Source organism: Cavia porcellus, unplaced genomic scaffold (genome assembly GCF_034190915.1).
Source record: "Cavia porcellus strain 051 isolate PalLab524CR breed Dunkin Hartley unplaced genomic scaffold, mCavPor4.1 scaffold_3, whole genome shotgun sequence".
In the NCBI taxonomy this organism is placed as follows: Eukaryota; Metazoa; Chordata; class Mammalia; order Rodentia; family Caviidae; genus Cavia; species Cavia porcellus.
The window spans coordinates 26,104,589-26,129,219 of record NW_026947486.1 but is presented as its reverse complement, the minus strand read 5'-3'; the positions used below and the strand labels follow the sequence as shown (position 1 = coordinate 26,129,219).

At 37.3% G+C, this 24,631-nt stretch overlaps 1 protein-coding gene across 19 annotated transcripts in view; it reads left to right on the top strand.

The window, feature by feature from the left end:
* The window catches only part of LOC100720927 (constitutive coactivator of PPAR-gamma-like protein 2), a 478,018-nt gene that overhangs the window by 70,688 nt on the left and 382,699 nt on the right, over nt 1-24,631 (top strand). For all 19 annotated transcript variants that reach the window (XR_010046553.1, XR_010046554.1, XR_010046557.1 and 16 more), the window contains 2 exons: nt 5,852-6,071; nt 21,603-21,897. Coding sequence is in view for 14 of the 19 variants with exons in the window: in XM_063245942.1 (XP_063102012.1) it covers nt 5,852-6,071; nt 21,603-21,897 (515 nt within the window). In the remaining 5 variants the exon portion in view is untranslated. The remainder of the gene's footprint in view (nt 1-5,851; nt 6,072-21,602; nt 21,898-24,631) is intronic.

Here is a 24,631-nt window from a genome sequence, read left to right as displayed (position 1 = left end):
TTCCCAGGTGGGCTGGATATATAGGGTTGCATTTTGGTTTTACATCTTGTCATTTTTTGTTTTCATTTATTTTCTATGTTGGTGCTTGTAGATTTCTCATGGTAGAGAGCTTTATCACTAGCATTGAGGCTTCCCTAGGAAATGTCTAATTCTCAGATATGTTTTCTAGGTTTGGGTTCTTGGTCTTTGTGTCTATCCTAAGAACCTATCTTTCCCATCTTTTAAGGATTAGAGCTTGCTATTTATTTGGTACTGGACTGTGGTAATGATTATTGCCCCTGACAATCACCATGTTGTCATCCTAGGGAGAAAAACTTATTATAATATGTATGACATCCTGGATAATGTAGTACAGTTAGCAATAACTAGAGTATCAAGTAGAACATATCAACTGATGAACTGTGGTAACTATTAATTTGGTACCTTTAGCCATAGGAGGAAGCTGTGCAGTTATATCACACAATCCAAAATGTACCATGAACTTGTATGTATTGACTTTATCATTGGTAGATTGATTTTACCTGGTGGCTCTGTGAGGTTTCTTGGGAAACAATGTCCTGCTGTTGCTTGAGCTGCTCCCCCAGGTGTCACTGATACTGCTGGGCCACTGGGCCACTCTTGAGAGCATTGCTACTGGTGTTTTTTGTTTTTTTTTTAGACTGGATTTTGCTATGTAGTGCAGGCTGGCCTTCAACTTGCTTATGCAACTCAGGCTTGCCTCCAAGTCATGGTGATCCTTCTGCCTTAGTCTCCTGAGTGATAGGATTACAGACATGTGCCTCCATACCCAGCTAGCTTTCCTTCCTGGTTAAGGCTAAATGATATCTCACTGCTTGTATCTACCACATTTTGTTTATACATTCATCATTGATGGACACTTAAGTTAGTTTCATCTTTTGGCTACTGTGATAAATGTTGCCTAAGTTTTGATATCAGTATCTGTTTGAGTCTCTGCTGTCAGATCGTCTGGGTGTATACCTAAAGGTGGAATTACTGGACCATATAAAAATACTATGTTTATCTTTTATTAGTAACACAGGTTTGCAGTACATAATGTTTACATTGCTTGTGTCAAGTTGGTACATATGTATAACACATCCTCGTTCCTTTTCTATCTCCTTTTCTTCCCCCATCCATCTCTTGATCCCTTTCCCATTTGAGAAAGATACATCTCTCTATTTGCTATTATCTACTTTTCATTTTACTTTTTATTTATAGTTTAGGTTTCTCATATAAGAGAAATCAAGTGATGTTTAAGCTTATGTATCTGGTTTAACTTAACATTATAGTATCAAGGAGCATCCATTTTCCTATAGGAGATTCAAGTTTATTCTTCTTTATGGTAGACTAGTACTGTATTGCATGTAAAGATCACATTTTCTTTATGTAGTCATTCATTTTTGATCAACTTATAGACTGCATCAAATATTTAGCTATTATAAACTTTGCTGCTACAAGCATTTATCACTCAAATGTGACATCTTTAACTCTTTTGCAAAGATACTAGGAGAACCTAGAGGGGGAACAGCTGGCTCAAATAGAATTTCTAGTTTTAGTGTTTTGAGCAATCTCTGACTGATTTTTATAGTGGTTTTACTAGTTTATATTCTGACCTACAGTGTGGAGGGTTCTGTCTTCCCTGCAGCCTCACAGCATTTGTTATTATTTGATTTCTTGATGATGGCCATTCTATATGGAATAAGATGGAAAGTCATTGTTTTAATTTGCATTTCTCTAATGGGTAGTATGGTAGATTGATAACTGATCTGAATCAGAGTGGTGCTGAGTCTGGATGGCCCATCTGAGGATTGCTGCCAAGATAAAAAAGAAGTGGAGAGGAAGTATTGGTGTTGTTGAATTTCCATAGTGTTGGTTCTTTTGGAGGAGCTTATTATGTTTGTTTTCTGATAGAAACTTGGCTGTTCTCATCATCAAAGGAGCTGAGGACCTTGTTGTCACTGAGCATGGCTTCGGTTCACTTTGGGGGAGCTCTGATCCTTACTTTGAGCATTGCTTCCTGGCTCTGTTGGGAAAGATGTATCCTGTTCAGTCTTGTGGAGAAGTTGTCATGCTGGCTTCCTGATGTGAACTTGGCTGTTCCCATTGTTGGCAGAGCTCAGGACCACATTGTCAATGAGCATGGCTGTGGTTCTTTTCAGGGGGAACCCTGGTCCTTATTTTGAGCATCACTTCTTGGCTCCAGTGTAGAACTCTCAACCTTGGGGCACAGATCCTTCATCCTGCTGGCACAGACTTTCTAGCTTACACCACTGACCTTTGGGACTTCCTAGCACAGATCCATGAAACTGACTTGCATGAAACATTGTCATGGGTTCCTAAGTCTTCAGCTGGACTCGTGCATGACATTGCTATGGGATCTAGGTCCTCTGCTGGATTTTTGGGGGTCTTTAGTGTGTGGGCGGGTTTCCTACAACTTTTGTGTTTGACTCTGAATGACTGTTATAAAACAATTCTGTAAATTATGTGTCCTGTGTTGTCTTTTCTCCTTGCAAACCCTGACTACAACAGGTAGTGATGTTGAGTATTTTTTCATGTATTTATTGGTCATTTGTAATTATGTGAAGTATCTGTTCATTGAACTTCCCCAGTTTTTTGAATCCATCTTTTATTTTGGTTTCCTGTGCTACTGAGGTTCTATTTAGAAAGTTCTTGCTTATGTCTGTGACCTCAAGAGTTTTACTTATTTTATCCTCTAGGAATCCTAATGTTTCTGTTTCACCATTTAGTTCTTTGATACATTTTGACTTTAGTACATTGTAAGAAAGATAGATCTAGATTCAGTCTTGTGCAAATGGATAGCCAATTTTCCCAACACCATTTATTAAAGAGGGTATCTTTTCTCCAGTATATGCTTTTGGCCCCTTTGGCAAAAATCAATAGTTTAATGTGTTTGAGGTTGTTTTTGTATCATCTGTTCTGTTCCACTGATTCTCATGTCTTTTTATGACAGTATCATGCTGTTTTTGTCACTGTAGTTTTATAATATAACTTCAGGTCCAGGATTGTGACGTCTCCTTCTTTGTCCTGGTTATATAGGATTGCTTTTGCTGTCCTGGGCCTCTTTTGGTTTTATATGAATTTTAGGATTATTTTCTCAGTTCTGTAAAGAATGTTGTTGGTATTTTGATTGGCATTGCATTAAATCTGTTTATCAAATTTGGAAGTGTGCCCATTTTGAACAATATTGGTTCTGCCTATCAAAGAAGAAGGGGTATCTTTCCGTTTTCTGATGTTTAACTTTTTGAAGAACCACCAAATCTTTTACCCCAGATGTATGCAACATTTTACATTCCCACCAGCAATATGTGAAGATTCAACATTCTTATCAATACTTGTTTTTTTTTTCTTTTTACAATATTGAAGATTGAACCCAGAGTCTCACATATGCTAGGCAAGTATTCTACCACTTAGTTACAATCACTTTTAATTTTTTCTTTTTAGTAAAGATCTCATTAAGTTGCCTAGCATATCCTTGAATTTGGTATTTTCCTACTCCTGCCTCTGAAATAGCTGGAATTACAGATGTGCTACATTGCTCTCAGCTTCAACACTTGTTATATTCTGATTTTTGATAATAGATCCTAATGGGCATGAAACTATATTTCACCGTGATTGCAATTTGCATTTCCCTAATAAGAGTATGCTTTTATGTGCTTATTCTCCATTTATGTATCTTTGGAGAAATCTACTTAAGTGCTTTGCCCATTTTTGTAAATATTTTTCTCTGTAGTAGAGGTCAAATCCATGGCCTTACATGTGTTAGGCAATTACTCTACTATTGAGATATATATATCCCTAGCCCTCATTGTCCATTGTTCTGTGGGTTCTTTTTGTTGTCATTGAATTATAAGATTTTTTTTGTCTTTTTGAGACAGGGTTTTCCTGTGTAGTTCAGGCTAGACTTGAACTTATTTTGTAGCCCAGGCTGATCTCAAAGTCACAGTGAGCCCTGTGCCTCAGCTTTCCAAGTGCTGGAATTACAGGCCAACATGCCCAACTCAAGTCATAAGATTTTAGACATTTTTTTTTCTTTTTGTACTTGGATTTGAACCCAGGGCCTTGCATATGCTAAGAATGTACTCTACCATTGAGCTATACTCTCAGAACCCAGGTATGCTTTTCAAATTGAGGGTAAAAATACTATGTTGAAGTAACTGTTTAGATTCTGATTGTTTGCTATATTGCATAATAATTATGATCTGTTACAAAATAACATTAAATATTCAAAAGGATTCATGGCATATTAGTGTACTGAAAAAACATAGTCCTCTGTTGATTTTCCTATTATCTGGTTTTGAAGGCCTATAATACTTTCATTCTTTTGTTTTAATCGTTTTTAAACTATTTTGTTTTGTTTGAATTAATTGTATGTGAAGATATGGACAACTATTTTGAAGAAAACGAGACATTATGGTAGCCACTGTTGATTTCCTGTTGTCTTGTTTTGAAGTCCTTTGTTGCTTGCATTCTTTTGCCCTGATCTGCTTTGTTCTGTTCTGTTTTGTTTTATTCTCTGTAAAATAAAAAAGCATAGTCCTAAATTCCAGACCTAAAATTTGAATGTAGACTCACTTTTATCTTGAGCAAATTACTCATTTGTTCCTCAAAATAAGTAATATTTTGATGACTAAAAGTATAATGAATATATGTATATATATATATATATATATATATATATATATAGCTAGCAAAATTTTTCAATAAATGACATCTTCTGCTACTACTTACAAAATGCTTAGGCAGAATTTTCATTGAAAGCCAGAGGGCTAAGCACATCTTACTGTAGCATTAAAATAATTAATTTGAGCAAGCTTCTTTTTTTTCTTTGTTAAGTATGTACCTTTTGATCAATAAAAATGTCAAGGATTGAAAAATCCTCCACTTATAGGACATCATGCTATACATATGCTTTTTCTGTTTTAATTATTACATCCTGTACTACTCTCTGGGCTCTCTACATAGACATTATGGAAAATATCAATTTCAGCTCCCCCAGTCTGTAATACAAATAAATATCACATGTCATATAAAACAAAAATAAATTTACTGCATTAGCTTATAAAACAGTCATATGACATCTTGTAATTTTTTCTTCAGAAATAGTTAATATGTGATTTGAAGCTAGGGTTGTATCTATTATGTGTTTACTGTAGCCTAAAACCAATGTTAAATACTTTTAAGAAAATTGCTGGACTTTGCTGAACCACCTTAGCTTCCCCTGTGCCATCTTAATGAATGAAGTACTTTGACTGGATGATTGCTAATAAAGTCAGTTACTTATATTTAAAACATTTGTAGAAAAATTTGAATTTCTAATTTAGGTTTTATATCTAGGGCAATTTTTACTTTTCTTTGCCGGGACTCCAGAGTATTAGTAACTTAAGTGGCTTAGTGAAACTAGTCAATGTGCCTGATATATATGGTAGTATTTCTCTAGTTCTTTTTATCATACTTCTCTGTTTGTTAAACTTTATTGTCTGGATGAATTACTTCATTGGGCTGGCTGGCTGGCTTTCTTTCTTCCCTCCCTCATTGCCTCCTTTCTTCTCTCTCTCTCTCTCTCTCTCTCTCTCTCTCTCTTTCTTTCTTTCCTTTCTGTATGGGGAATTCAACTTTCTGTCTAATGCTTGCCAGGTAGGCACTGAACCACTGAACTGTATCTCTGGCCCCCTTTGGGATTTCTTGGTATCCCTCCTAGTAAATTTGGTATAAGATTTAGTTTTTATAGCAAGGCAGATTTAAAATAAGGTTATTTCTTTGATACAATTATTACTAATTGAAGGATTCTTATGTTTGGAAAAACTGATGAGGTTTATATTTTGTTTATTAGGTTGTCTATCAGGGACCTACTAAACCACGCATTTTTTGCTGAGGATACAGGACTGAGGGTGGAGTTAGCAGAGGAAGATGATTTCTCAAATTCATCCCTGGCTTTGAGACTCTGGGTTGAAGATCCTAAAAAGTTGAAAGGCAAGCACAAAGACAATGAAGCTATTGAGTTCAGCTTCAATTTAGAAACAGATACACCTGCGGAAGTAGCATATGCAATGGTAAGTAAATCTTAACTATTTCTCCTAACACTTATTGGTATTTCCATTGCTTTATTTCCTCTTATTTTCTCCTTTACTCTTTGCTTAACTTGTGCTATTATGAAATGCATCTCAACATAGTATAGTAAATTTATGTGTGCAGCATAAAGAATAATAAAGTGCTACTTTTGTTAAGAAGCAAAACATTATCATTGCATTTGAAGTCACCTATGTGTCACTCCCAGCTGCATTCTCTTTCCTAAATACTACAGGAAATGTCTACCCTGACTTTCCTGTTACCCATTCCTTTACTTTTCATTTTTCTTTATAATGTTAAAATATTTTATCATTTTGAAGACCTGAGTTGCAAATACACACCTAGCTGGTTACACAGGGACTACTGGTGAGATCAGATGCAGAATCTGATGGGGAGGATAAGGCAAAGTGAGTCTCTGGGTCACTCTCTGGCTTTCAGCTTCCTTAGAGTATACAAGAGCTGCTTCTGGGGGAAATCAGGATGCAAGTCATGAATGAATGCAGAGAAATAAGCCAGTGGCTCAGCACAATCGAGGTTTACCCAGGGCTGTTTTGTGGACTGGCAGTTAGCTGTCTGTTAACCACAGAGTTGGATGAGGTGTGGCCTATCGTGATTTTTGTGTTTCCAATCTCCCCATGACCATCCCCCACCCTCAGTAGGTCACAGCAGATAACAACTCTGAGGTGAAAAGCCTGTCCACACCTGCTCCAGGCAGCTGCTGGTGGGAGAGGTGTGCTAGAGCTGTGGCAGCATGTGGTCAAGACCGGTCATGACCGGCCTTGTACAGCCTATCTGAGCCAGGCTTAATGGGGTATTAGGGCCTCAGGTTAGAGAAAAAGGGATAGTACAATGATAGCAGGAATCTTTGAGATGAGATGATCAGCTGTACCATAATCATCTTTCTAGTTACATTATTTTCAACCTGAAATCTAGTTAACATTATTTCAATCTTGGACATCTGGTGCACAGCTGTTATCTGGATATTTACTTTTACTATCTTTCTAAACTTTCTTAACCTTATTTCTGTATTAGACTTTATGATTACCAAATTCCATGGTTTGTTTCTCCTGAATTATAGTTTTATTTCAATGGCACACTTCTCTGCTAGCTTATTTTTAAAAATATAGCTTATATATTTTTATATTGCTTTAATGTGTACAATGAAACTGCATTATATAAGAATGAATAAAACTGATGTAAAATTAATTCAATTTGAAAAATCTATAGAACTAAAAAGGAATAAACTATTTCTTTGATTCTACCAACATGCAGATATAAAAATCATGCTACATCCTGTCCACAGTATATGTAAAATGTTTTAAATTTTTTTCTGTTTTTTTAAATCGATTTATTTCAAGGGAAAAAGATGAATAAAAACTAAAAATTTTGAAACACATCAATCAGGGGACAACAGTGGGACATACATTGCTCATTTGCGTCCCCAAATCATGCACCCATAGCACATGACATCTGCTTACAATTGTTCAGACAATACCAATAGAAACCTTTCTCTTCATTGAACTCAGAGACATCAGTGTATAACTGGCTTGAATATTTTTAATATACATGTATATATGTTGTTAATTTCACCTTTTCATAGTAGAGAGATGGCATGATGTATATATATGTGTAATTTATTACACTAAATATGGTCTCAAGTTGCATCCATTTACTTATAAAAATCTCAATGTGATCGTTCTTTATGGCTGAGTAGTACTTCAGTGTATAAAAACACCACGTCTTTTTATCCATTCCTCAGTTGATGGACATTTAGGTTGTTTCCAAGATCTGGCTGTTACAAATGGTGCTGCTATAAACATGAGTGCACATATATTACTGTAGTATGATGTTTTTAATTCTTTTGGGAAGATACCCAAAAAGGAAATGAGTGGGTCGAATGGGACCTCCAGTCCTAGTCTTTTGAGGAAGCTTCACACTGATTTCCACAGTGATTGCATCAGTCTGCATTGCCACCAACAGTGGAAAAGGGTTTCTTTTTCCGCAGAGGCTCTACAGCATTTGTTATTGGTTGATTTGCTAATACTAGCCATTCTTTCTTGGGTGAGGTAGAAACATGGTGTCATTTTAGTTTGTATCTCTTGAATTACCAGTGATGGTGAACATTTTTTTCACATTTATTTACTGATTGTATTTCTTCATCTGAGAAGTGTGTATTCATCTCATGTGTCCCTTTTTGGATTGGGTCTTTAAATCTGGGAGGAATGATTTTTTTTGAGTTCTTAATGTATTCTTAATAGTAATCCTTTGTCTGAGGTACATCTGGGAAACATTTTCTCCCATGTTGTAGGTTGTCTCTTTACTCTGTTGGGGGTTTCTCTTGCTGTGCAAAAGCTTTTCAATAGGTTGACAGCTAAGTTATTGATTCTTTGTGGTATTTTCTGTGTAATCAGAGTTTTGTTCATGAAGTCTTTGCCTACACCAATATCTTTGAGAGTTTTACCTACTGTCTTCCAGCAAGTTTATTGTTTCTGTTTTAATATTAAGATCTTTGATCTATTCTGATTTCAGCTTAGTGCATTGTGAAAGATATGGGTTCATTTTAATCTTTGGCAGGTGTAAAGCCAATTTTTCTACCACATTTCTTAAAGACGCATCCTTCTTCCAGTGAATGTGTTTGGCAACTTTGTCAAAAAATAAGGTGGCTTAGTGTGCCTGGGGTTGCTTTTGCATGTTCTACTCAGTTCCACTGATCTTCAGGTCTCTTTTTGCCAGTACCACATTGTTTTTATCACAGTAGCTTTATAATATAATTTCTAGTCAGGAATCATGATGCCCCCTGTGTTCTCTTTGTTGCCCAGATTTACCTTTGCTATTCTAGGTCTCTTCTGATTCCAGATGAATTTTAGGATTGTTTTCTCTAATTCTGTGAGGTATGTTATTGGGATTTTGATTAGGAGTACATTGAATCTGTATAACAGTTTTGGAAGTATGGCCATTTTCAATACGTTGATTCTTCCTACCCAAGAACACGGAATATCTTTCTGTTTTTTAATATCCTCTTCAATGTCCTTTGTCCATGGACTGTAGTTTTCAATGTAAAGGTCTTTTCCATCCTTTGTTAGATTGATTCTTAGGTACTTCATTTTTTGGATGTTTTCATAAAAGGTATTGATGCTGATTTCTCTCTCAGTGAGTTGTATCAGACTATGTTACTAAATTTGCTTATTAAATCCAGAAGTCTTTTGGGATCTTTTAAGTAAAGTATCATATCATCTGCAATTATGATAGTTTAACTTCTTCCTTTGCTATCTTTATTCCTTTTCTTGTCTAATTGCTTCAGCTATAATTTCAAGGATTATGTTGAATAAGGGGAGATAGTTTTCAATTTTATTCGTTTAGTATGATGTTGGCTGTTGGTTTGTCATAGGTGGCTTTTATCAGATTGAGATAAAGACCATCTATTCCAATTTTCTGTAGGGTTTTTATCATGAATGGGTGCTGGGCTTCGTCAAAAGCTTATTCTGCATCTATTGAGACGATCATATGATTTTTGTTCTTGGCTCTGTTAATACGGTGTTTATATTTATGGATTTACATATGTTGAACCATCCTGCATCCCCGGGATGAATCCTACTTGATCATAGTGTGCAGATAATCTTTTGGATGATATACTGCAGTCTGTTTGCCAGTATCTTATTGAGATTTTTTTGTGTCGATGTACATTAGGAAGATTGGCCTGCGTTTGTCATTCTTAGTTGAGTCCTTCTCTGGTTTTGGAATCCAAATAATGCGTACTTCCAGGGATGAATTTGGGAGTATTGCTTCCCTTTCAATTTCATGAAAGATCTTGAGAAGTAGTGGTGTTAGATCTTCACTAAATTTCCTGTAGAATTCAGGACTGAATCCATCAGGGCCTGTGCTTTTCTTTTTTGATGTGTTTTAATTATGTCTTCGGTTTCATTTATTGATATTGAGTTATATAGGATTTTTATATCTTCTGGATTCAGCTATGGTAATTTATATGTATTTTGGAATCTGTCCATTTCTTCGGTATTTTCTGTCTTATTAGAATAGAAATTTTCAAAGTAGGTATAGATGATCTTGTGGATTTCTGCAGGGTCTTTTGTGATTTCACCCTTTTCATTCCTAATTGTGTGGATTTGAGTCTTTTTTCCTTCTTTTTGATAAGATTAGCTAAGAGTTTGTCAATTTTATTTAACCTTTCAAAGAATCAACTCTTTGATGTTTTGATTCTTTGTATTGCTTTTTTAGTCTCCAGTGTGTTAATTTTGACTCTGATCTTTATAATTTCCTGCCTCATCAAGCTTTTGGTTTTAGCCTGCTCTTCTTTTTATAGAAGTTTGAGGTTAAACATTAAGTTGTTTTTGTGCATTTGCTCTGTTTTCCTGATATAGATATTTAGTGCTGTAATTTCCCTCTTAAGACTGCTTTCATTGTGTCCCACAGGTTCTGATATGTTGTGTTGTCATTATCATTGAACTGTAAAAACCGTGCAATTTCTTCTGTAATTTAATCTGTGACCCATTGATTGTTCAGTAGTGTGCTATTTAATTTCCATGTGTTTATGAAGTTCTTGTTATTTCCTTTGGTGTGGATTTCCAATTTCACTGCCCTGTCTTCTGATAGTATGCATGGGATAATTTCAGTTCCTTCACATTTACTTAAGCATGCTCTGTGAGCCAGTATACGGTCTATTTTGGAGAATGTCCTGTGAAGCTGAGAAGAATGTGTATTCTGATGTTGTGGGGTAGAATACTCTATAGACATCTACTAAGTCCATTTGTTCAAAAATTTGATTTAGTTCTAATTTTTTTTGATTTTTGTCTAGTTGATCTGTCTTTTTTTTGACAGTGGAGTATCGAGGTCTCCCAATGCAATAATATTAGGGCTTGTTTGATTTTTCATTTGTAATTGTTTTATATAGCTGGGTGAACTGGTATTTGTTGCATATATATTTATAATTGTTTTTTGTTCCTCTAGAATTGCTCCCTTTAAGAGGATGCAATGACCTTCTTATCTCTCTTAATCAGTCTAAGCTAGAAATTCACTTTGTCTGCAAATAAAATAGCTACTTCTGCTTTTTTCTGGGTTCCTGTTGCATGTTGTGTTGTTTTCCATCCTTTGACTTTTAGTCTGTGAATTTGTTTTTGGATTAAATGGTATTTCTTGTATATAGTATATTGTTGGATCTTGCTTCTTGATCCATTCTGCCAGTGTTGTCTTTTGACTCATTGATTCTGTTAGCATTGGTAGTTATTACTTTTTAAGATTTTTTGTATTTTAATGATAGTAAAATTCAACAAAGTAAGACAAAACAAAGCTAATCAGAATAATGCAACAGAATTCGTACAGAATTTCATAGCAGGATACTAGTAAAACCATAATAGCTACTATAGTATATCTTATCTTCACAGTAGTGTGTCATTTCATCAGGTATAACAAAATCAAACCAAAAACAAAACACTATAAAACCAATCAAAGCAGAATAATGAATGAAGAAGCAAAAGAATAAATCAGAAAATAGCAAAACTGAAAACAATATCAGAGTTCAAAGACAAAACAGAATTAAATCCCCCATATTTGCTATATTGCATACTATCATCCTCCTAAGAGATTCTCAGACAGCTGGCCCCATGTTTGCATAATCAACAAACAATACAAGCCTTTAGTTGCTTTATGTACCTTAGTTGCTATCAACTCAAACTGTCCTTAAAACTGTCTGATTGCTAAGGCAGGGTGGTGGCTTAGCTTTGGGGTTATGGATGGTGTTTGAATCACAGCCCTAGGGCTGGTAGGCTCATGGGAGGTGCTGTTTTTTCCCTCCCTGGAATGCATGCAGTTTGCACAGTTTACCAGGAAGGCTGGCTAGTTGATTTCTTGGTTGGTCCTCCAAGTACCAGGATCGCTAATTCTCGGGAGACACACATTGATGGTTATAACTCACATAAATTAAGTTGTCCTTGTGATATTATTTTCCTGTTTTTGGTTCACTCTTTTTTTCCCTCCCTCTAAGTGTTTGTCTTCCTTGGAGGTTTTTTTCAGTTGAGATCATGGAGTTGTAGTCCTTATTTCTTTCTAGAATGTCCTCTTGCACATTTTGGAGTGCTGATTTGGTGGTCATAAATTTCCTCAGATATTCTCTGTCATGGAAGTATCTTTTATTTTTCCATCAATTTTTAAAGGTAGTTTTGTGGGATCCATCAATCTGGGTTGAAAATTGTTTTCCTTTAGAACTTGGAGTACTGCATTCCAAACTCTGTTTGACTTGAGATTCTATTCTTGTGTTTAATTTCTAGAATCTTGATTGTGATATGCCTGGCTGTAGACTTTTTCTTTTGGATCATTGCTAATCGGAGTTCTATATGCCTGACTTATTTGTGTGTCAAATTCTTTTTCTCTGCCAGGCATATAACTTTTCTGTCATGATGTCTGCAAACATTTTTTAATGTCATTTGTGGTATCTCCTGCTTGTTCATTGATTCCAATTAAGCTTACGTTATTCTTCCTTGTCTCAGCTAGCATTTGCTGGATTGATTTCTCCTGGTCCCTTGCTAGTTTTTAGAAATCTTTCTTTTCCTGGTCACTAATTGTAAGCCTGTCTTCAATATTTGAGATCCTGTCCTCATATTGGCCTAATCTTCTTTGAATACTCTCAATGGAGTATTTACTTACCAGACTATCTATTCGAATCTGCTTTATGGATTCCTTTTTTTAAAATTATCCTGAGCTTACATAATGTTCTTCAGCTAATGTATTTTTTGTCTGTCTCTGGTCTAATGTCACTAAGCATGATGTATATTTTGGTAAGCTCTGTAGTTATTTGAGAGATTAATTCTGATTTGAGTTTTTCCAGGGTCTCATTTAATTGCTTTGTCATTTCTACTTTGGAGAGATCTGATGGAGGGATTTCAGATTGTCCCATCTCCTTGCACCTGTTGATTTGTCTTTGGTGAACTAGATGTCTGTGGTTGCATTTTGTTTAAGTGTCTTCTCATTTTATTCTTTTTTTAAGTTTAATCATTGGGGCAATGCTTGCAAGTTGCCTATGGTGGGTTGCATTATTGCTAGTATTTAGAACTCTTGGGTGATGAGTACTTATTGGAAGTATCTTCCAGGTGTAACTGCATTTTAGGTTCTGCTGGAAGATCTTAATCAGTTTGTTAGAGATGAGAAGTTGTGGCTTGTTTGGCCGAGTCTCAGGTTCTTTGGCACTGTTCCACAGTATTTTCTGTGACTTGTAGTCAAACTCAGTCATGGAATAGCATTTTGGAACAATTAAGTAATTTATTTTTACTTTTTTTATTTTAAAGTGAGTAAAATTAAAGACAGATCATAAGAAAACAATTTAAGAAACACAGATTTCAAAATATGACCACCAGAAATCTTTACTATCATAATTGTCTTCTGTTTTCTTCCAAATGGTTGTGCATATCTTCACACACAGTGAATACATACTGAACAAAATAGTGCTAATCTGATCAAAACGGGATGAGGTAAGCATTTTAGGTCTTTAAGACCAGACAATAGGGAAGTCAACAATGGCTGTCATAATGTCTGTCATTCTCTTCAAAATAGATGTCCATATGTTTATGTATGTTGAAATTAAACAAAAGAAAATAGACTAATATCACTCTGGAAAGAGAATAATAGTATTGCTAGAATTCATAATGCTACAGAATTGGCACTGGGTATTTTAGTCTCTCATCTTCAGAGTATCTGTTCATTACATTGTGCCTTATATAATCTATTCTCGTGAACTATTTAGAAGTTTTACACATGCGTGAATCTCTACATATATACCTATCTTTTCTGTATTATAGGGAAAAACAGATCAAAACAAGACAACAAAACAAAATTCCTAGAAAAACATGAAACAAGAAAGACATAAAACCACAATAGTAGGTGATCTACAGTAGTTACTGTGATGTCTCTTGTTATTTTCAATAGAATTGTCTATATCATCAGGCGTAGTATAATTGAATATAGCAATATTAATAAAAACACAACATTGGAAGTATTATAGGACTTTAAAGGCAGTTTAATAATCAAACCAGAATGGGTATCCTGTTGCATGTTGTCATCTTCAGAGTGGTTGCCTCTACTCTTAGACTTGATACTATCAAGCATACCAAATTCAAATAAAATCAGTCAAGACAAAACAGCAATCTAACAAACTAGATTCAAATAAGATCAGTCATAGTAAGACAATGTAAGTAACACAGGGCTTCAGGTTAAGTTAATAGGAAATTAAGGATAGTTACCATAGTATATCCTGCTATTTTTCAGATAGCTGTCTGTGCCCTCAAATCTAGTACAAGTAGACAGACGGGAACAGAATAAAATCAAACTAAACCGAGCAATAAGACTAACGTGGCTTTTAAATGCTGATACACTATTAACAGTGTCCTCTGTCTTCCTTTTTTAGATAATTCCTTCCCTTTCCCTTTCTCAGGGTGCTTTGTACATTTTGGGTCCCACTGTCTCCCCCAGTTTTTAGATTAGAGGGGCAACCTGTTATCTACCCAAGTGGTGTTGAACCTTTTCACTCCTGAGCTTGATCTTGAACTGAATTCCTTTACCTACCATGGCCTCAAGGTTTTCTCTCCTCATAGTTGTATTGTTCTTCACTGCACAAAAGTGTCATGACTTACCAACCTATCTGCAGCCTTTATCTCTGGTTCCCTGTCACATAGAGCATTGTTTTCTCATCTTTGATGGTTCATTCAACCTCTTTCAGATAGATTGTATTTTCTATTCAGAACATCTCGATGGACCCTATTTCCTGATCTACTCTGCCAATGTTCTTTTTGTTAGTGTATCAAGGCCATCTGTTAGAGCTTATAGTGTCTTCTCTGCCTTATCTCTACTATGCTATTTTTCTGCTGTTGATTTTCTACTTTTCTCCTTCATTCCACTTTCTGCCTTATTCATTGAGGCCTCTCTGCCTCTCTCTAGAATATCCTTCAGTATTTTTTGTAGTGCTGGATTGGTAGTCACGAACTCCTACAGTTCCTCTTTGTCATGGAAACGTCTTGTCTCCATTAATTTTGAGAGACAGTTTTTTAGGTTACATCAATCTGGGTTGGAGGTTATTTTCTTTCAGGGCTTGGAATACTTTGCTCCAAGCTCTTTTTGATTTGATAGTTTGTGTTGAGAATTATGTTGTGATTTTGATGGGCTTTGCTTTATAGGTGATCTGTTTCTGTTCTCTGACTGCTTTTAATATTCTGTTCTTGTGATGAATTTCTGGGATCTTGATTATTATATGTCTGGGATTATTATATGTCTGTTTTGGTTATAGCTGGCTAGAGTTCTGTATGCCTCATTTGTCTGGATATCATTTCCTTTTCCTATGCTTGAGAAGTTTTTCTTATTTATTTTTGTGAATAGCCTTTGTAATTCATTTGTTTTGATTCCTGCTACTTCGCTCATGTTTTTTATTCTTAAGTTATAGATTCTCTTGTTGTCTTCTAGCCTTTGTATTGTTACTTCCTGGTTCCTTGTTATTTTTAAGAGACCTTTCTTTTCAGGATCACACACTGCAAATCTATCCTCAAGTTTTGAAAGTCTATCTTTAGTTTCTGTTAACTAATTTTGACAGCTTTCAATGGAGTTTTTAATTTCCTGGTAATCTCTTTGGTTCTGTTTCATGTAGTCTAGATTTTGTTTATATTCTTCATCAAAGGTTTCTCTCCTTTTTCTGGGAGAGAATTTTCTAACAATGGATTCCTCCATTCTTCCATCTGTGTCATCTTGAGAAGTGCTCAGCATTTCTTTTATTAATCTTTTTTATATCTTGCCTTACTTGAATTAGAATTTCAGTTTGGGGGGCTGGGGATTTAGCTCAGTGGCATAAATGCCTGCTTGCAAGCAGGCAGTCGTGAGTTCGATCCCTGGTACCAATAAAAAAGGAGAAAAAAAACCCAAAATATTTCAGTTTGAAGTTTGTGAGGTCCCGAAAATATTTCTTTTTTTTCTCACTTTTTTTGTCTTTTTCTCTTTTATTGATACCAGGGGTCGAACTCATGAGCACACACTTGCAAGGCAGGCGCTTATGCCACTGAGCTAAATCCCCAGCCCCCTGAAAGTATTTCTTTATGTGCACTGATGCTGTGGCCAATATTGCATGATTGCTGCCCTCCATCTCTTCAGTATTTACGTCTCCTGCACTTATTTTCCCTGGGTCAGCAGCTGGGGGCTCCCCAGGTCAGCAGCTGGAGGCTTTTTCTTTTTTTTTTTTTCTCTTGTCATGTTTCTGGTTTCTTTCAGACAGGTATATGATGGAGGTCTCAGGCCCTTTCTTTATTGTTTATGGTTTTTCTGAAGTGTACTGACTTGGGGATTGCTGCCCACTCCAGTTTACTGTTGATCTGTGAGGTGCACACAGAGACGATGTGGGTTAGCCCCTCTCCTCTGAGCCAATCACCCAGTGAGTGCCTTCAGCATGTTAGTCTGTGCTCTGTGGACATCACATGTTCAAGACAGTTTTATCCCTGGTTATTGGGTCCGACCAGGGCCATGACCCAGCCCAAGCAAATCCCAACAGTCCTCTTTGGGCCAGGGGTAGCCAACTGATGCCACTGTGGTTTCCGGGTTCAGGCCCATCCTGTTGGTCACCCCCCAACCCCGTGGGACCCAATTCCTAGCACTCACCATGGGTTAATATGCTCTCCAAGTTGCTTCTTCTCTCTGTTGTGCTGCATCCTCCTGCCAAGGGCCCTGGGCTCATCAGCCCAAAGTTTTGGAGACTGTGACTTCAACTCGACTGTGAGTTGTCCAACTCCAAGGTGTATCCAACATAGCATGGGACTGGCTCCACTGAGAGTGTATCTGGTTCCAGCCTTTCTTCCGTTTCTTTTTCTTCCTTTGTTTCTTTTTCTTTTTCCTCAGTTTCTTCCTGGGTCTTGAGAATTCTTCTCCTTTTGTCTGATCTTCTCCATGGTGTTAAATTCTTGTGTCTGAGTTGTTTTTCTCAGAGAGGCTCACTACCCGGCTACCTATCAAGCCACCATCTTTTCAGCTATTCCAATTAAGTCATTTTTGACTGTAGTAGTACCATCAGCATCAAACATACCCTATAAAATAACAAACTGAGCTAACACTTAATTTGCAACTTTTACCCATATGAACTAGATTTGTGATCACATAACAAAATGTGAAGCAAACCAGATGATTGTGTGCAATACAGAATTGCTTACTATGTTAGTATTTCCTCAAGGATTAAGCTCTAAAATGGATTAAGGAGACGATAGAGAAGTTGAAGAAGAGTAAGATTACAAATAAAGTTGGAGGACAAATGGATGTCAAGCGAACTTTGGCAAACTGGTGTAGAAGATTGAAGGAAAAGAGAGGTGGATGAGACAAAAGGAAGAACAAAATAGAATCACACCCACGAAAAGGTTAGGAACCACTTTCACACTCATCTAGAAACAATGGAGAAAGAGAAAAAAAGGAAAAAAATTAGAAAAACAAAAAGTCCACTTCCTGGATTTTGTCTGGTTTCACTAGTAGACAACCTGTATAGACAGAGTCCCAAATCATACTGGTCTATTTTAGCAAGCCAGCAGAACCTTTTTGATGGGTAGTAGATAACCTCAGCAGGCCTGGCCCAAGACCGGACTCATTGGGCTTTTGCAGTCCCAGCATTATCAAGGGTCTGAGTCCAGCTGGGAACTGCAAGATGAGGCCTGTGGATTTAGTCCAGTGGCACAAGTGCCTGCCTGGCAAGCTGGCCAGCAGTTCAGGATTCTGAGCTCAGCCAGCCTGTCTCCAAGACGGCTCACAGCTACCAGCTAATTGCTCTCTCCCAAGGGAGAACTGAGTCCTCTGCACTCACTGACAGCCAGCTCAGGTCTCCATATTTGCTGATCTCCTCCACTGCTGAGTCTCTCTGCAGAGGCCTCTGGGATCGCCATCCATCACTGTCACCATGATCATGAATCCCCAGGTTCAAAGAGCTCCTCTTACATAGCCAACGCCGCATTTTTTGTTGAAGTTTTTCTTTTCACTCTCTGTGGGCTTTAATTCACACTTCAGATTTTTCCTAGGTCCATGGGATCTTCTTTTCTCATTTTTGTCTTCCTCATGATAACTATATTCCAGTGTCTGCACGGTGACTCTTAGGTTGTTTTCACTGCTGCATACTGCTCTGTCATCTTCCAGGAAGTCCATCTAACACCTTAAGAGTACATGGGAAATACATTGTTTGAGACTGCATGCATGAAAATGCCTTTTTCTGTCCTTGTACTTAATTGATCATTGTGGCTTGCCAAATCATTTTAGATATTGACAGTTTTTTGTTTTTAGTTTGGAGTCATTGTTCCATGTTCTTTTAAGTTTCTGATATTGGTGTTGAAAATTCCAAATTTGTTCTCAGTCGTAATATTATGCTTGTGATCCATTTTTTTCCTCTCTGGAGGATTGTAATATCTTTTTCTTCTCATTGATCTAAAATTTTACACTAAAATAATTCAATTTCAATTTGTTTCTCTCCACTAAGTTAGGTACTCCCTGGACTCTTTTAGTTTGTTAGATCATGTGTTTCACTTACTGGTTTTTTTGAGGTGGGGTATCACTGTGTCATTCAGCCTGGTCTTGACACTATGTAGCTCAGGCTGGTGTTGAACATGATTGCTGAGCTTATAGGTGTATGCCACCATACTCTGCAAAATACATACTTTGGTTTCTAGGATTTTGGTGTTTTTTTTTTTTTTTTTTTTTTTAGCTTTGTGATTTTGCTTAGCAGTTCAGGATGGCTTTGAACTTACTATGTAGCCCTGGCTGGCCTGGAACTTGCAGCAATCCTCCTGTCTCACCTTCTTGAGTGCTAGGATTTGAGGTACCCACTACATGCTGAACTCTGGAAAATTTCTTGAAGCATTTAATAAATGATTTTTTCTTTCTGGAACTACTGCTATTTGGATATTGGACCTCTTGGATTAGTTTGCCAATGTTCATATCTTTTTTATTTTTCGTCTTTTTAAAATTCTCTCTTGCAGATGCTATGACACTTATTTTCTAATTTTTCTATTAAACTTTCAATTTTACTATCATGTTTTGAATTTCAAGAGTTTATTTTCTTTCTTTCTTTCTTTCTTCCTTCCTTCCTTCCTTCCTTCCTTCCTTCCTTCCTTTCTTTCGTTCTTTCTTTCATTCTTTCTTTCTTCATGTAGCCCAGGCTGGCCTCGAACTTGCAGTGATCTTGCAGGCTCAGCTTCCCCAGTTCTGGGATTGCAGGAATGTGCCATCACACCTGGCTTCTATTTTTATTTTTTATGTTCCTTCTATTTTTATTTTTTATGTTCCTTTTTTAGAGTAAACATCTTGTTCTTTTTTTGTTTATACAACATTATAACACAAGTCTGTAAAGTTAATGTTTTGACTCTTATTTCGAATACTGATTATAGTAGTTTTCTAATGCTGCATAACAAATTTCATACCTTAAAACAATAGTTACATATTTATTATCTCTAAGTTATATTGGGCAGAAGTTGTGGTGGGATCAGGTTGATTCTCTTAAGATCTCACCAAGCTAAAATTGAGGCAAATTTGGCCTAATTCTTATCTGAAGCTGTGGAGTAGAATCTGATTTGGGCTTATCCAGTGGTTGACAGAATTCAGTTCCATATAGTTGTAAAATTTAGTTCCCTGTTTTCTTCCTGGTTGTTAGCTGGAGACTGCTTACAGCATCTAGAAGCTAAAACTTTTTAGTTCTTTCAAGTACCTCGTACACCATCTTGAAAGCCAGTAATGCTATATTGGATCTATCAGAAGTCACCTACTGGTTAAAGCTTTATCCAGATAGTCACCCTAGCTTAGGGTCAACTGTGCCTTATATAGCAAACACAGTGATAGGTGTCATGTAGAAAGGTTTGGAGTTTTGGAGGAAACATCTTTTTCCACCACAGGGACAAATACGCTGACTAAATGGTATGATTGCTTGTGTAGGACTTGTTATGTTTGACTGTGGTAGGATTACCATTAGCCAAGAAGCAAAGGTAGTGTTTCTGAATTGATATCCAGCTACATAAGTTTGTTTTGTTTTTACATCTGATCTTACTGAAAAGGCCAAAAAGTGATAATAGTTTTGTTTTTTTAACATGGTAGCTGTATTCTCAGTTGTGCTTGGCGTTCACAGTCCAGCAGTACTGTCTTTTACCCTCCCCAGAGACAAAAGCTCTGCTTTTGTGAGTAAGAGAAGAGCAATCATGATGAGATGTCGAGTGGCAAGTAGAGTATAGGTACTTATGTAACTGAATTTCAGAACTCTTCAGTCTAGTCTTCCTTATTTTAGCCATCCTTTTTGACTTTACCTTCAGTCATGGAAGTACCTAGTGCTGCCAGTTCTGTGCTTTTTATGTATTCTTAAGTATTAATGGGAATCACTATCACTTTTCTGTGGTTTACCTTTCCCAAGTCTGCTAGCTTACTTTTTTTGCATTTGTTTTCTATATTCTAAGCTAATAAATATGTCTTACTTGTTTTTTTACTCTCCCTATTATTTTGAGTTTATAATTTTAAAATCTACTTATTTTTGTTGTTGTTGTTGTTTGAAGCTTTGGGAGGGAGCACAATTAGATATGTGTGTTTTGTCTAGCATTTTAATCATTGTTAAACTACCATAAAATTTCCAGAAGTCTGCAAAACCCACAAGGTATGCTGCGGTTTTTAGACAGACTGTATAGTTCAGGGTGGCCTTGAATTCACTCTGTAGTCCAGGCTGGCCTTGAAATTATAACAATTCTACTGTCCCAACCTCCTGAGTGCAGAGATTACAGGTATGTGCCATCAAGCCTGGCTCCAAGATATGCTTTAGAAAGCAGACTGTCAGATTGAGAATGACATGCCATTGTACCTCCTGAAGCATCATCTCCTGTTCCTCTGAGACAACAGGGCAGAGCCTTTTCCTCATTTCTCATTCTTCTAATGTCTAGTAAGATACACTACTTTGCTGTGATAATTATTTCCTTCTGTCCAGAATGTTGATCTTCTTTCCAGTCTTTATTTGTACTTTCCTTAATAGTCTGCTCATTCCTCTTTTAGAGGTCCAAGGTTCTTTCCTTGTGACACTTTATTTCCTCTAGAGAGGCATGAGTTCTTCCTTCAGGGCTTTTTCAGCATCTCATTTATACCTCATTTCAATTTGAATTTTTATCCATATCACACTCACAGATTTTCTGCTCATTCAGGACAAATGACTAATTTAGTCACATGCATCTATCTGGTGCTCAGTACTGGGCACCATGGAATGGTGAAACTCTTAATCTTTGACAAAACTTAATGGCATTCATAAATTATCTGTATCAAGTCTGCATGTATCATACTAAAACGTCAGATTTTATTTATTTTTGTTTAAAGCCTGAAATGTTTCACTAATGCTTGGTAGTATTAATAGTTTTCTTATGTCAATTAAAGGCTCTTGCATATGCATGTCTTTAATTATAACATTTGGAATTTTGGACATAAAATAATGTTTGTAGTGAAAAAAGGCTAAAATTTTAAATGTTAGCTGGCTTTTTATGTTTTGTTTGTAGGTCAAATCTGGATTCTTCCATGAAAGTGATTCTAAAGCTGTTGCTAAATCCATTAGAGACCGGGTGACCCTGATAAAAAAGTCCAGAGAGAAGAAGCCTGCTGGTTGTTTGGAAGAACATAGAGATTCACAATTCAAGTCTATGGGAGCTGTATTCACTCAGAACCAAACTATAACTTTGCCCACTGCTCCCACTCAGTACACCAGGACTGAATGTGAAGAAACTGAAGTTGATCAACATGTTAAACAACAGCTTCTACAAAGAAAACCACAGCAGGATTATTTCTCTGTTAGAGGTAAAAGTAGATGCAATTTGAAAAAGCAAATTGTCTTTCAGTCACACATACGTGTTTTTCAAAGTGTTCTGTTATCTACCTGTCTTAGTTACTTTTTACTGGTCATTGAGAGAAAATACCTGATGCTCAAAGTTAGGAAAGGAAAGGTTTATTTCTTACAGTTTTTGGAGGTTTTAGTCCATACTCAGTTGGCTCCAAGGCAGGTGGAATGGCGCAGGGCTGAAGTTTCATGGTTGCTGCAAACAGCAAGGCAGAAACCAGCAAGAGAGCAAGACACACCTTCTTCCTGCCATTATATTACATCCTGGCTCTACCCCTAAGCCAGAGTAGTGCTCACATCTGCAATCCAAGTGCTATACAATGAACCAAGCACAAATGCACAATGCAAATGCATGAGGCCTGGGGACCACCAACATAAACCATGACATTCCACCCCTGGACCCCAGGACTCATGTATGTACACCCTTTATACAAAAGACATTTAGTCCATCTCCCAAGAGTTGCCAAAGACCTAACAGTTTCAGCATTGCTGAGAAGTCCAAGTCCCAAGTCTCTTCCAAGACCTATGGCAAATTCTTTAACTGGAACCCTCTGTACAAATTAAACAAGTTTAAACATTTCTGAAACGCAAAGGCACAAGATAATCATTACCATTGCAAAAGTTAGAAACAAGGGAATATAAAGCTTTGGAAACAAAGCAAGTCCAACATCCAGCAGGGTGAACATTAAGTCCTAGACTTCCATGCTCAGCATTTGAAGCAATCTGGTTGTAAGCTCCAAAAAGGCTTGGGTGATTCCACCCCCAAGCCACCTACTTCTAGGAATTTCAGCTCCTACAGCTTCTCTCTTAAACTGTGTCTGCTCACGTTTTGCAGCTTTCCTTGGATCATCCACGTTCCTGGCTTTTCCAAACTTCTGGGATCTCTACTGCACCTTTGGCTTCACCTTTACATCTTCACAAATTGCCCTTTCAGGGGCACACTGCTTGGCCTCCCAGGCCCTTTGCAATCGAGGTGGAAGCCATCTTACCCTCAGAATTTGTGCATTTTCCTTGCACCTAAAATCAGCACCATGTAGATGTTGCCAAGGTTTGTTGCCAGCTGGAGCAGTAGCCAGGATTTTTTCTACCTTTGCTGTAGGGGTCAATTGCCTGGATCATTGGGTTCTGTGAACCTGATTGTGAAGAAAAGTTTCTCTATGTTGCCGCCATTCTGGAACCTCATGTGGCCTCTATTGCCATTCTGGAGCATGGTGCTCTGCAGCTTTCTCCTCTGAGCAAATTCTTTATCCCTTTTGCAGTTTGAGGCTGCAAAAGGTGGAGATCCACTGCTTCCTGGGATGCCCTGTGGCCATCTTTCTTATCTCTCTGTTTCTTCTCAGCAATCAAAGTCTCAACTCTGTCTTTTCAATCCACAACTTTCCTGGAATTTTCCTTCTGGCCAAATTCACAGAGTTGTAAATTATCCTGCTGGGCTCTTTGCTCTTGATTTGCAACATAAAGCTGGCTAAAAGCCCCCAACAATAGCCATGCCACAGCCTCAACATTCGACTGCCTTGAAATTTCCTTCAACAGATTAATCAATCCATTGCCCTTTGTCTCAGTCTCAGGCAAAGTCTCTGGGCATAAGCAAAATGCAGACAAACTTTATGCCAAGCCATAACACACATCATGGAGAGTCCAACAACCAATGCAGTGCACCTTCCCAGCAGAAACCTTCCAATCCTGGTCTTTACCATGAGGATTTCTATCAGCCTTCTGGTCTTCTGAGCTCTGAGTAGAATCTCCTGTACAGAACAGCCTAAGCTGCTCCAGCTCTATGAATCCAGGTGTAATGTTCGTACTTTTCAAAACTCTGCCCACAAGCCATTTCTAAAGCCTCTCGAAAAACATGGTCAGGTATAGTAACAGCAAATGACCCCACTCCTCAGTACCAAATTCTGTCTTAGTTACTTTTTACTGGTCACTGAGGCAAAATGCAAAGTTAGGAAAGGAAAGGTTTATTTCTTACAGTTTTTGAAGGTTTCAGTCCCTACCCAGTAAGGCAGGGTGCATGGCGGCATGGCGGGGCCGCAGTTCATGGCCACTGCAAACAGCAAGGCAGAAACCAGCAAGACAGTGAGACACACCTTTTTCCTCCCATTACATTACATCCTGGCTCTACCCCTAGGCCAGTGTAACACTCATACCCCCAATCCAAGTGCTGGACAATGAACTGGTCACAAATGCACAATGCAAATGCATGAGGCCTGGGGACGACCAACATAAACCATAACACTATCATTTATTTAAACCACTTATAAAACCTTTGAAAGGGTGAGTATCCCTATTTTAATCCTGAAAAAAATTAGGCTGGGTGTGGTGAGTGTTGAGATAGCAGGATTGCCATGTATTTGAGGCCAACCTTGGCTACAGACCACCTTCAGAGCAAGATCCTGTCTCAAAAAACCGAAACATCAAATTAAATTAAATCAAGAAAGCCAGGCATCAAAAAAGAAAGCCAGACTTAAAAACACTGTAATCTCAGTACTCTGGAAGCCAAGGTAGGAGGACTACTGCGAGTTAGAGGCCAGCCTAGGTTACATAGTGAATTCAAGATCTTCATGGACTACTCAGTGAAATCCTGTCTTAAAAACCCAAATAAAATTTAAAACAACAACAAAAGTAAGAAATTGTTCTGGCTGAACACAGTGATGTATGTTTGTAGTCCCATTCACTTAGGAGTGTAAGGTAGGA